General features: G+C 45.8%; 1 protein-coding gene across 5 annotated transcripts in view; it reads right to left on the reverse strand.

Annotated features, from left to right (window-relative positions):
- Window positions 1-12990, reverse strand: part of CRHR2 (corticotropin releasing hormone receptor 2) — a 191606-nt gene that overhangs the window by 64441 nt on the left and 114175 nt on the right. For all 5 annotated transcript variants that reach the window (XM_083406670.1, XM_083406667.1, XM_083406669.1 and 2 more), the window contains one exon: window positions 2289-2374. In XM_083406670.1, the coding sequence (XP_083262796.1) occupies window positions 2289-2374 (86 nt within the window). The remainder of the gene's footprint in view (window positions 1-2288; window positions 2375-12990) is intronic.

Below are 12990 nucleotides of genomic sequence, written 5' to 3' on the forward strand. Positions count from 1 at the left end.
TACCACTGTAGTATCATAGTGTACGGTGTGAATTGTGGCCCTAGTCTGGCTCACCAGAGACTTCAACGGTTAATATTCATCCAGGGGCGCCAACTTGAATAAAATATTTGGGGGGGGGGGCGATAGGTGAGCCATGCCCCACAACAAGATGAGGCATGCACACGGCATTTGAATAGCAATGCCCATTAATTTTGGAGGAGGCCCACAAATATTTTATTGGGGGGGACTGAAGGGACCTTGGCCCCTAGGAGTCGGCTCCTATGTATTCAACCCAGTTTGAGAGGAAAGTGGTAGAACCCCCCCCCCTGCTCTTTTAGCATTTGGAAAAGGGCTGGTTGCATCTGGTCAGCGTAGAAAATAATATATTCCATCCACAGAGATTAAAAAATGAATATTAGCAAACGGCAGGAAAAAGGTCATTGGAAGTGGGCTAAATCGGAGCTTTAATCAAAACTGGAAATATTTGGCCATAAACCCAGCCCCCCCTCCCTGCCTCTCTTTCTCATTTGAGATCTGAGCAGCCATTTGGGAATATTCCTCTGCTTTGATATTTATAAAGCACTTTGGCAAACCAATGAGGAACTACCAGGCAAATATCTTAATGCCTTTCAAACACCGAGGGGGACTTCTGGGAATGTTTTTGCTCCTGACTGCTGGAGAGAGCCTTCAGTGCTCCCATGACAGAAAGTACTGAACATAAACTGATCAGATGTGACTAGCCCTGTGACAGGAAGATGTTTGGGCATAGCTCCCCCATGTTTGTTTTTCTGACGCAAAGAGTTGTGCGAAGGGTGTTAAGTATAACTGTTTAATTGTACACTGAAATGGAAATAACTCTGTATATGCTCTGCATGCGTCTTGCTAAGGGTTTGACGTTGGAAATTTCCACTGAGCTAAATTAGAGAGCTCTCTGAGTATCTAATGGGGTGCTAATCCGCTTAGGGTGTACCTCTGCTCTGCTCTCTTATGTGGTGTTTAACTTTAGATCATATGAGTGGTTATTCAGTCACAAATCTCCGTCTTGAAGGGAGCTGTCTCTGAAAACCACAGAGAACAAAGGATGCGATAATGGTCTCTCTTCAGGAGAACAAAGTCTTAGGCTGGCATGCAGGCTAGGAAAGAGACAGAGATTTGTTTTTAGCCCTGATCATATCTATGTTATGTTTTTAAGAAGCTGAACTGATGCTTTGACAAGTGTATGATTTATACAACTATCTGGATGTATCATTGATTGCTTTGTGTTGGTGCTGACCTTTAAAGCCCTAAACGGCCTCGGTCCAGTATACCTGAAGCAGCGTCTCCACCTCCATCGTTCTGCCCAGACACTGAGGTCCAGCGCTGAGGGCCTTCTGGCGGTTCCCTCACTGTGAGAAGCCAAGTTACAGGGAACCAGGCAGAGGGCCTTCTCGGTGGTGGCACCTGCCCTGTGGAACACCCTCCCACCAGATGTCAAAGAGAAAAATAACTACCAAACTTTTAGAAGACATCTGAAGGCAGCCCTGTTTAGGGAAGCTTTTAATGTTTAACAGGTTATTGTATTTTAGTATTTTTGTTGGAAGCCGCCCAGAGTGGCTGGGGAAACCCAGCCAGATGGGCGGGGTATAAATAAAAAATATTATTATTATTATTATTATTATTATTATTATTATTATTATTAGTGTCTGTTTTTGGAACAAGTTTTGTGAGTAAAGCTTTTGAATCAATAATAATAATAATAATAATAATAATAATAATATCAGTAGTAATAGTTCTTATTTATTAGTCTGGACAATTTTTATTTGTGATAAGGGGTGGGGAGAAAATCTGTGTTAGAAAATCAGGGTAACCCCTGAAGGAAGCTGGTTGAAATTGTACTCTTGCTACTGTCCACTAGACCAGAACATCTGGAGGGCTCGAGGTAGGGGAAGCCACCATAAACATCACCCAAGAAGGGTGGTTCATTAGGGCAAATAATGACACCTTCCCAGCCCTACCTGGGGATTGAACCTGGGACTTTCTGGGTACAGAACAGATGCTCTACCACTGAGCTATGGCCACAATGAGGGAAAGATGCCAGTGTCTTCCATACTGTGAGCAGGAGTGGTCATTACAGGAGAAGCATAGCGATGCCTACAGATGGCTTCAGAGTGGAGACCACCAATGTTCCCAAGGTATGAAATCACCCCTGAGGCGTTGCAAAGGAGGAACCCAAGTCTTTGGGTTGGAGAAGACAGGGAGCTTGCCAGGGTTTTTCAAAAACTGACAAACTTCATGCAACAAGAATGCAGAAAGCTCAGAGAGATACAGACCTCTTCAACCAGAATCGGTTCACACTGGGAGTAGTTGGCCTTGGAGGCCCAGGTCCCGTTCCCCATGCATTCTCGGTAAACATTTCCTGACAGGAAGAACCAGAAACGAAATCAGATTAATCATCATCATAATAAATTTTATTTATACCCCGCCCTCCCCAGACATGACCGGGCTCAGGGCAGCTAACACCAGGGTAAAAAAATCAATTGATTAAAATACAGCTTAAAAACAAGACTAAAATACAACATTAAAATGCAGCCTCATTTCAGTAGAAACTCAAATCAAAAAGTTTTTAGGGGATGAAAACGTCAAGTCTTCACCAAGGCCAACTATCCAGACTGGTCCTACGTGGGCCAGAAAAAAGCCAGGGAAGTCCCCAAAAAGGAGTCCCATCACAGAAGGAGAAAGGAAAAAGGAAAGAGGGGGAGGGGATCAAGTTAATTCCAAGGCAAAGGCTTGGAATTGGTTTTCAACAACAATGACATTATTATTAGTAGTAGTAATAAAACGTAAAGGACCCCTGGATGGTTACGTCCAGTCCAAGGCGACTATGGGGTTGCGGTGCTCATTTCGCTTTCAGGCCAAGGGAGCCAGCGTTTGTCCGCAGACAGCTCATGTGGCCAGCAGGACTAAACCGCTTCTGGTGCAACAGGACACCTTGACAGAAACCAGAGTGCATGTAAACGCCGTTTACCTTCCCGCCACAGCGGTACCTATTTATCTACTTGCACTGGTGTGCTTTCGAACTGCTAGGTTGGCAGGAGCAAGGACAGAGCAACGGGAGCTCACTCTGTCGTGGGGATTCGAACCACTGACCTTCTGATCAGCAAGCCCAAGAGGCTCAGTGGTTTAGACCACAGCGCCACCCGCTTCCCAGCCATTATTATTATTTGTAGTAGTATTAAATGGGGGAAATCTCCCCCACCTGTTCAGGCAGGTAAGGCAGCAATTTATTAAGTTATGTAGAATATCCATATGCTACTTTTCAAGGCAAAGGCCTCCCCAAATAATTCAACTCAGGGGTGGGGAACTGCCAGCCTGCAGACCAGATATGGCCCACAGTCTCTTCTTCTCTACCCCTCACCAGCTCAGCAATTAGGCTTGACAAGAGTCTTCTGTTCCAGCCAATAGGTAGGCTTTTCTAAATCTTTTTGGTTTTTTGGGGGGGTGCAGCTGGGGGAAGGAAGGATTAACCCTCTTCCCCTGTTCGCGTATATCCATCAGGGACAGGGCCTTCTCAGTGATGGCTCCGACCTGGTGGAATGCTCTGTCCCATGAGATCAGGGCCCTGCAGGATTTAACTTCCTTCCGCAGGACCTGTAAGACAGAGCTATTCCGCCTGGCTTTCAATTTGAACTTAGCCTGATCTTTTATTCCCCTTCCTTCCCTCCCCCTCCCCTTTTTATGAAGATTACCCGCTCTGGGATCCCGCAGCTAATTCTCCCCTGGTCTCCTCCCTGGTTCAAATAGGACTAATTTAGCCAGCTAAATCCAATAAATCTAATGTTTATTGGATGGATTTCCCCCCTAAATTGATTTTTGAATTATTGTTATTCATGTTTTATACTGTATTTTATGCTGTTTTTTTGTTGCATCAATTAAGTGTTTTAATTTTGTTGTTAGCCGTCTTGAGCCCGGTTTTTTGAACCGGGAAGGGTGGGGTATAAATAAATTATTATTATTATTATTATTATTATTATTATTATTATTATTATTAATATCCTTGGATGCATTTAAGAGGTTGTCCACCAGCCATGTACGATCTAGTTGAGATTCCTGCACACTTCTATTATTAAACTGAAAGTGGAGAATAATATCTGGGCTTTTTGTTTGGAAGCTAATGTAGATGAGGCTGAACATATGATACGATACGATACGATACGATACGATACGATACTCTTTATTGTCATTGTCCCATATAGAACAACAAAACTGAAAAAATCTACATCAGACATTCAAAAACCAACAAGCCTGCTATCCCAGCCTGGTTAACCCCCTAGAAACTCTGATACCCTATAATTGAATACAATATATGCCCTTAGAGACTACCTTGCACTGTGTTTAAAACCAAAATCGCATTTGGATAGAAACTGTTTCTCAGGCGGCTAGTGCTGGCCTTTATAACCCTGTACCTTCTTCCAGAAGGCAGAAGCTGAAAGAGATCATTTCCGGGGTGCGCACTATCCTGCACTATCTCTGCAGCTTTCTTGTGGCACCTGGAAGCATAGATTTGATCCAAGGTGGGAAGAGTGCACCCAATTATTCTCTCCACAGTCTTTACAACCCTGGACAGCATTGTTTTTCCCCTGACCTTGCAGCTCCCAAACCACACACAGAGACCATAAGTTAATACACTCTCAACAGTACAATGGTAAAATGCCATCAACAGGTCCTTTGAGAGATTATTTTTCCAGAGAATTCACGGAAAATATAACCTCTGCTGTGCTCTCTTCACCAGGTCTTTACTGTTTTCTCCCCAGGTTAGGTCAATGCTATTGAAATAGATATTCCTGTTGCAATAAATAAAAGGATTCTAAGGAAAACAGGAAAAAAACGATACAACGCTGTCCTGTCATTCAACAACCAACCAACCAGGTGTACAGTGGTGCCTTGGTTCTCAAACTAAATCTGTTCTGGGAGTCCATTCGACTCCTGAAACCGTTCAAAAACAAAGGTGCGGCTTCCGATTGGCTGCAAGAGCTTCCTGCGCTCAATCGGAAGCCAGGGAAGCAACGCCGGATGTTCGGCTTCCGAAAAACCTTTGCAAACCGGAACACTTATTTCCGGGTTTGCTGCATCTGGGAGCCAATTTGTTCGACAACTAAGCCGTTCGGGAACCAAGGTACCTCTATACAGTGGACCCTTGAGTTACGTTACCTTCAGGTAACATAACTTTCGGGTTGTGAGTGCGGCAAACCTGGAAGTGTATTCTTCTGTGTTTTGCCGAGTGCGCATGCGCAGAAGTGCTTGGGCACCGTGCGTGTACGCAGAAGCGCTCTATCATGCTGCACATGTGTGCAGAAGCGGCACCTCTAGATGAGGACTTTTTGGGGTACATACGGACCCCTGGGGGACGCGGGTGGGGCACTGTGGGTTAAACCACAGAGCCTATGACTTGCCGATCAGAAGGTCGGCGGTTTGAATCCCCGCGACGGGGTGAGCTCCCGTTGCTGGGTCCCTGCTCCTGCCAACCTAGCAGTTCAAAAGCACGTCAAAGTGCAAGTAGATAAATAGGTACCACTCCGGCGGGAAGTTAAATGGTGTTTCCGTGCGCTGCTCTGGTTCGTCAGAAGCGGCTTAGTCATGCTGGCCACATGAGCCGGAAGCTGTACGCCGGCTGCCTCGGTCAGTAAAGCAAGATAAACGCTGCAACCCCAGAGTCGGTCACGACTGGACCAATGGTCAGGGGTCCCTTTACCTTTACGGACCCCAGGAAAGAATTAAGTTCCTGTCTGGAGGGTCCACTCTACTTCCAAATTATTGAAGGTTCAGAGTGAATCTGTGGGAGGGAAGTGTCTATCAGTGGCGTGGGAGTTCCACACAAACGGACCAGCGCCAAGGAGCTGAGCATTTTGCTCTGATTGGCTAGTGGCTGCCCCTTCTTTTCCCCAGAATTCCTCTCAGAACAAGGTCCTCTCAACCCCAGAATAGCCACAATGCCTCTTTTAAACTAAGTGGTCTGCAAACGTCACGGCAAAACTGAAGCAGAGAGGAGAGGTCTAGAATGGAAAGAGGAAGATGTTCCAACAAAAGAGGAGTAGGTTTTAAAGATATTGGACTATTTGGAGATGGACAAATAAGGGACGCGGGTGGTGCTGTGGGTTAAACCACAGAGCCTAGGACTTGTCGATCAGAAGATCGGCGGTTCGAATCCCCGCGACGGGGTGAGTTCCCATTGCTTAGTCCCTGCTCCTGCCAACCTAGCAGTTCGAAAGCACGTCAAAGTGCAAGTAGATAAATAGGTACCGCTCCGGCAGGAAGGTAAACGACGTTTCCATGTGCTGCTCTGGTTCGCCAGAAGCGGCTTAGTCATGCTGGCCACATGAACCAGAAGCTGTACGCCGGCTCCCTTGGCCAATAAAGCGAGATGAGCACCGCAACCCCAGAGTCGGCCACGACTGGACCTAATGGTTAGGGGTCCCTTTACCTTTAAATAAGAGGCAAATATAAGAGACCCAAAAGATGAACTGTTTGTGGAAGACTGGATACCCTTTTTTGGATTATTTGAGAAAATTCTATATTCAAATGAAATTTCAAGCAAGACTGGAAGCATAGGCAGAGGGATTGAGATGATAAAGGAATGTAATGTGGGGCCGATGTTACAGAAATAAGTATAGTGAATGCTTCGGTTGCAAACGTGATTTGTGCGGGAGGCATGTTCGCAACCCGCAGTGCCGTGTCTGCGCATGCGCAGGTTGCGATTTGGCGCTTCTGCTCATGCGCAAAGCACAATTTGGCGCTTCTGCGCATGTGCGGCTGGCGAAACCCGGAAGTAACCCGTTCTGATACTTCCGGGTTTCGGCGGGTCCGTAACCCGAGAAAACGCAACCTGAAGCATCTGTAACCCGAGGTATAACTGTACTGCATTTTAGGCAGTAGATTAAAGGATTTGAAGAGAAACATCATGGAACTAAGGCTGGGAAGTCAAATGCTAAGGGGATTTTGTATGGAAACTGAACTGAATTTGTTAAATTCTGTGAAAATGAATAAAAAATTATCATAAAAAATAGAACAGACCCTTTAAGATCTTTTTACAGGAGAAAGAAAGAGAAACTTAAAGTTCTGTTTAGTGCACTCACCATAAATCAGAACAGACTCTCCTGCTCCCATCAGAGTTGTGCCATCATTATTCTTTTCAAAAATAAAACTGAGAATCTTCCTTTCAAACACTGATCTGCTTTGCCTTTGAACAAGCTGTACTGAATAATTGCGGTCATTTGGATAATGAAGGCAAGGGGGTGGGAGGTTATTGTTTTCTTCTGCTCGCTGATATATTGAAGTTTCCCCCTGACTGATTTCTCTGAAAGCAAACTAATAGCATCAAGAGCCTTTCAGCTAAATTGATTGCCAATTCCCTTGCCGGCCTCCTCCTGTTGGGAATATCAGATCACCCACAGGAACCGGAATTCAGGCTTGAACGATTGCAGAACGGCACAGAAGTTGCTAACGCAGAAGTGGTCACAGTTGCAAACATGATGCGGCATGTCAAGAATCATAGAACCATAGAATTGTAGAGTTGGAAGGGACCCCCAGGTCCAGGGTCTTGGAGTCTCGGGGAGGGAAGAATTTCAGCTCATGAACAGCTGAGCAGGGGCCAAACAGATATTGCTACTGAGCTTATTAACAGACCTTTATTTTTGCCCTTCCTCCCAGCTCCAACTGAGGGGTAGGGAGGGAGTTGACAAGTGCCATTTTCCCTGTAGTGATGTATGGAAGTGAGAGCTGGACCATAACGAAGGCTGATCGCCGAAGAATGGATGCTTTTGAATTCTGGTGCTGGAGGAGACTCTTGAGAGTCCCATGGACTGCAAGAAGATCAAACCTACCCATTCTCAAGGAAATCAGCCCTGAGTGCTCACTGGAAGGACAGATCCTGAAGCTGAGGCTCCAAGACTTTGGCCACCTCATGAGAAGAGAAGACTCCCTGGAAAAGACCCTGATGTTGGGAAAGATGGAGGGCACAAGGAGAAGGGAACGGCAGAGGACGAGATGGTTGGATAGTGTTCTTGAAGCTACCGCATGAGTTTGACCAAACTGCGGGAGGCAGTGGAAGACAGGAGTGTCTGGCGTGCTCTGGTCCATGGGGTTACAAATAGTCGGACACGACTAAACGACTAAACAACAACAACAATTTCCAAAGCGAAGTCGCCTAAGGCGGCTTAGGTCCAAGCTATTTGAAAGACGGCAACCCCTCATACAAAGCTGCCTGGGTTTTGAGATCGTAGTGGGAGGCACTTCTCTTGGTTCTGCCACCCTCACAGGCATTCTTTTTAATATAATAATAATAATAATAATAATAATAATAATAATAATAATAAGTTTAATTTATATCCCACCCTCCCAGCCAAAGCCGGGCTCAGAGCGACTAACAACAGTAAAAGTAACACAGTTTCCATAAAATCACAATCAATTAATTGAAATACATTCTAAAATCAATTCATTCTAAAATCAATTAAGAATAAAAAATAATAATAGAATTTTATAGGAACATGGGAGAGGGTCTTCTTGGTGGTGGCTCCCAGACTTTGGAACTCCCTCCCTAGAGAAGCTAGGCTGTTGTCAGGGGTTCAGGAGCAGAGGCACAGGAGAGGGAGGAAATGGAGAGCGAAGGGGAGGAGTCCGAAGGAAATGTCAGCGATGACAGCGATCCGAGGTCTCTGAGTCTGTCCAGTGAATCAGAGGATTCACAAAAAGGGGCTCCCATGGTCAGGGCAAGGGGAGTACCCAGGGGGGCACTTCAGGGAGAAGGGGCCAAAGGGGACTCAGAGAGCAGCAGCTGGAAATCTGGACCAGCGTCCACACCAGAGGGAAGTAGGGGGGAGGAGTCCCAGGCATCGGGATCAGGCGGCGCGCTACCAGCGGGAGAACATGAGGCAGGATTGACCACGCCTCCGTCAGGGAGCGAGGAAACGGTAAAGAGGAAGGTTAAACGCGCGCGCGCGCCAAGTTCAAATGTACAGGAAGGCGGCACAGTTGGCAGCCCGGGTAGGGAGCCAAGTCCTAAAGCCCGCCGAAGAGAGCGGGAGGAGTCAGGAGGGTCAACGTCTGCGTCAGAGGAGTCCAGGAGGGAGGAGACCCCGGGGGGCAGCAGGACCCAGAGGAGAAAGGAGAGAAGGGAGAGGTGGAGTAAGATTAGAGTCTTAAACTGGTGTACAGGGGGCGGAGACTCAGACGGAGCTTCGCCGGTCTAGACTCCAGACGTAGAGCTGGGGCGCTGAGGCTTGGAATGGAAACTATTCTTCAATAAAGACTTTGATACTTTACTACCGGCTAGCGTTGGTCCTTTGTGAGCTGGGACCAGGAGCCAGCTCTGACAGCTGTCTTCCCCCTTGTTGTTCCAACAGGCTTTTGGGAAGAGGCTGCTTTTAAGGGAAGGGCTAGTGCCACGAGGTTTTTATGGTGTTTATTGGTATGGTATATAGACTCAAAGAAACATAGAGCTGGAAGGGACCCTGAGGGTTATCTAGGAATCTCAACTAGATAGCTAGGCAGGCAGGCAGGCAGATAAATAAATAGATAGACCTAATCACTGGGGGGGGGGACACAGGGGGACACAGACCCCGAAACGTTTTGTAAATCTTTGTACTTTTGTCCATTTACTGTATTTATTTTCCCCGATTTGAACTGTAAAATGGTGATTTTCTTGAGTCAAAATATGAGTACCCCCTAAACATTTATTATTATTTTTAAAGAAAAAGAGCACTGGTTTTAATTCTATCATTGTTTTTAATCCTCCCCTATGCTTTTGGCAGTTCTTATCTGTAGACTTTGAGTCCCTGTTACTGAGTCCCTGTCAGGGAAAAAGGCGGAGTAAGAATAATAATAATAATAATAATAATAATAATAATAATAATAATAATAATAATGTGCTTTTTATGTGGGTACATTTCATAAGCACATAAGAAAGGTCTGCAGGATCATGCCAAAGACTCATCTAGTCCAGCATTGTGTGCTGACTATGCTCTGCCTTCATAGTCCAACCCACTGCAATCATACCATCCAACATTTCTCCAATGAAAATAGGGGTGTCATAAAAAAGGTAAAGGTACCCCTGCCCGTACGGGCCAGTCTTGACAGACTTTAGGGTTGTGCGCCCATCTCACTCAAAGAGGCCAAGGGCCAGCGCTGTCCGCAGACACTTCCGGGTCACGTGGCCAGCGTGACATCGCTGCTCTGGCGAGCCAGAGCCGCACACGGAAACGCCGTTTACCTTCCCGCTAGTAAGCGGTCCCTATTTATCTACTTGCACCCAGGGGTGCTTTCGAACTGCTAGGTTGGCAGGCGCTGGGACCGAGCAACAGGAGCGCACCCCGCCGTGGGGATTCGAACCGCCAACCTTTCGATCGGCAAGTCCTAGGCACTGAGGCTTTAACCCACAGCGCCACCCATATCCCTAGGGGTGTCATATATAATAATAATAAGAAGAATAAGAATAAGAATAAGTAATATTTATACTCCGTTCATCTGATTGGGTTGCCCCAGCCACTCTGGGTGGCTTCCAACATATATAAAAACATAATAAAACATTAAACATTAAAAAACTTCCCTATACAGGGCTGCTTTCAGATGTCTTCTAAAGGTTGCAATAATAAAATTATTATTATTATGGAATAGGATGTCTTTATTTTAATCAGAGAAATGCTGGAGGGTATGCTTTCTTCTATTATCAATCAAGGGGCAATATATATTGCGACAATATAAAAACAAAATTCACACAGCATTGCCGGCGAAAACAGTAGATGTTTTTCAGACGCTTTTTGGACCGAATTGAATTTTTTCCGGGTGTGTGTGTGTCTATAATTCTGGGTGCCTTTCTTTGCCTTGTGATTCTGTACACACCTTTCCTGCACTTAATATTTGAATGACGCCTGGCATTTTCCAGCCTCCATCTCTGCTCCCAAGCGATTAAACGGAGGATTTTGTCGAGATAGGATTTAGCCGAAAATTCATTTTCTTCAGCAGAACGCAGTCAGAAGCACTGCGTTAAAATTGCTTTCTGGAATATTAGATTTGTTTGCTGACAGTTGTAAAAGATAGTTTTGACAGGAGTTCATTCTGAATCATATTCTGGCACCAGGAATAGATTGGGAACCTCAAAATAAAGCGCAATGGGAATTAAAGTATGTACACACACACACATACACACACACAAACGATAATTGCAAGGAGAAAAAAATCGAATCAGCTCAGTTGTCACAATTATTTAAAACACCTCCTAGTGATAGGTTCCATTTTTTTTATCTATTTTTTAAAAAAATTCTTACAATCCAACTCGCTCAAATTATTTTCCAAGCAGGGGGGGAAATCAAGGATCCATTTTCTAGCTGATGAATATATTCATGGTGAAGCCTCTGCAATCTCATTTTTATGGTGATTAGCTTGAATTCAGAGGAGAGGAAGTTTCTTGAGCTAGAGGCAGATAGCACTTTCTTTTTTCTCAGAGCGACGAAGGCGGTTCAAGACAGAGATCAGCGTTTGCGATTTCCCATTTCTGCCTCTGGCCAAGCGGTTCAGGCAAGTTTTTGTATCGTTTCAAAAACCTTGCGTGTTCAGAGAGAGAACAATGGGGCAACAGTCCATTTACCTGCACGCCCTGTTTTCACAGCGGCTGACCAGATACTTGTAGAAAGCTTGCAAGCAGGACTCAAGCGCCACAGTATCCTCATGCAGGTTAGTGTCAAATGCTTTCTCGGCTGAGTTTTTGCCATCCATCCTTATGCCAAGCTAGCGAAATTCCTCCAGAGACAGAAAGCAAAGAGACTACCATTTGCTGGAAATAAAAAAATGGCGAGAGTGTTCTTGAGCTGGAGTCGTGCTCAGGGCCAGATTTAGGATTGATGAGGCCCTAAGCTACTGAAGGTAATGGGGCCCTTTACATGTCAAGCTGTCCTTTGTCAACAACAAATTGTCGCTGTTTTTTGTGGTGAGTATATGCTAGATGGTAATTGATGGACATAACAGGAATCTAGCAGAGACATCACCTTGCCAACAAAGGGAAAGCCATGGTTTTCCCAGTAGTGATATATGGAAGTGAGAGCTGGACCATGAAGAAGGCTGATCGCCGAAGAATTCATGCTTTTGAATTCTGGTGCTGGAGGAGACTCTTGAGAGTCCCATGGACTGCAAGAAGATCAAACCTATCCATGCTGAAGGAAATCAGCCCTGAGTGCTCACTGGAAGGAAAGATCCTGAAGCTGAGGCTCCAAGACTTTGGCCACCTCATGAGAAGAGAAGACTCCCTGGAAAAGACCCTGATGCTGGGAAAGATGGAGGGCACAAGGAGAAGGGGAGGACGAGATGGTTGGACAGTGTTCTCGAAGCTGCCAGCATGAGTTTGAACAAACTGCGGGAGGCAGAGGAAGACAGGAGTGCCTGGCATGCTCTGGTCCATGGGGTCACGAAGAGTCGGACACGACTAAACGACTAAACAACAACAACAATAGGAATCTAAAGCCATTTGCACATGCAGAATGTAGGCACCCTATATATAGAAATGAGCAAACCAGTGATATTTTTGGGAGCAGGCTAGCAGGCGGGGCCCATGACTTACATCACAGGAGTCTACACAACACAAAACACTGTGTAAGTAATCTGGCAAGTGATCTGTTTTAGGGGGTTGTTTTTCAAAGTCTGGAATGGATTCATCCATTTTGCATTACTTTCTATGGAAAAGCGCACCTTGGTTTCGGAATGCTTTGGTTTTGGAACGGGCTGCTGGAATGGATTAAGTTTGAGAACCAAGGCACCACTGTAGTATTTCAACAAAGTTTGAGAGTCAGTAGCACAGCTGTCGAGGGACGCGGGTGCGCTGTGGGTTAAAGCCTCAGTGCCTAGGGCTTGCCGATCGAAAGGTCAGCGGTTCGAATCCCCGCGGCGGGGTGCGCTCCCGCTGTTCGGTCCCAGCGCCTGCCAACCTAGCAGTTCGAAAGCACTCCCGGGTGCAAGTAGATAAATAGGGACCGCTTACTAGCGGGAAGGTAA

This window comes from Podarcis tiliguerta, assembly GCF_965153285.1.
Source record: "Podarcis tiliguerta genome assembly, chromosome: 12".
Taxonomy (NCBI): domain Eukaryota; kingdom Metazoa; phylum Chordata; class Lepidosauria; order Squamata; family Lacertidae; genus Podarcis; species Podarcis tiliguerta.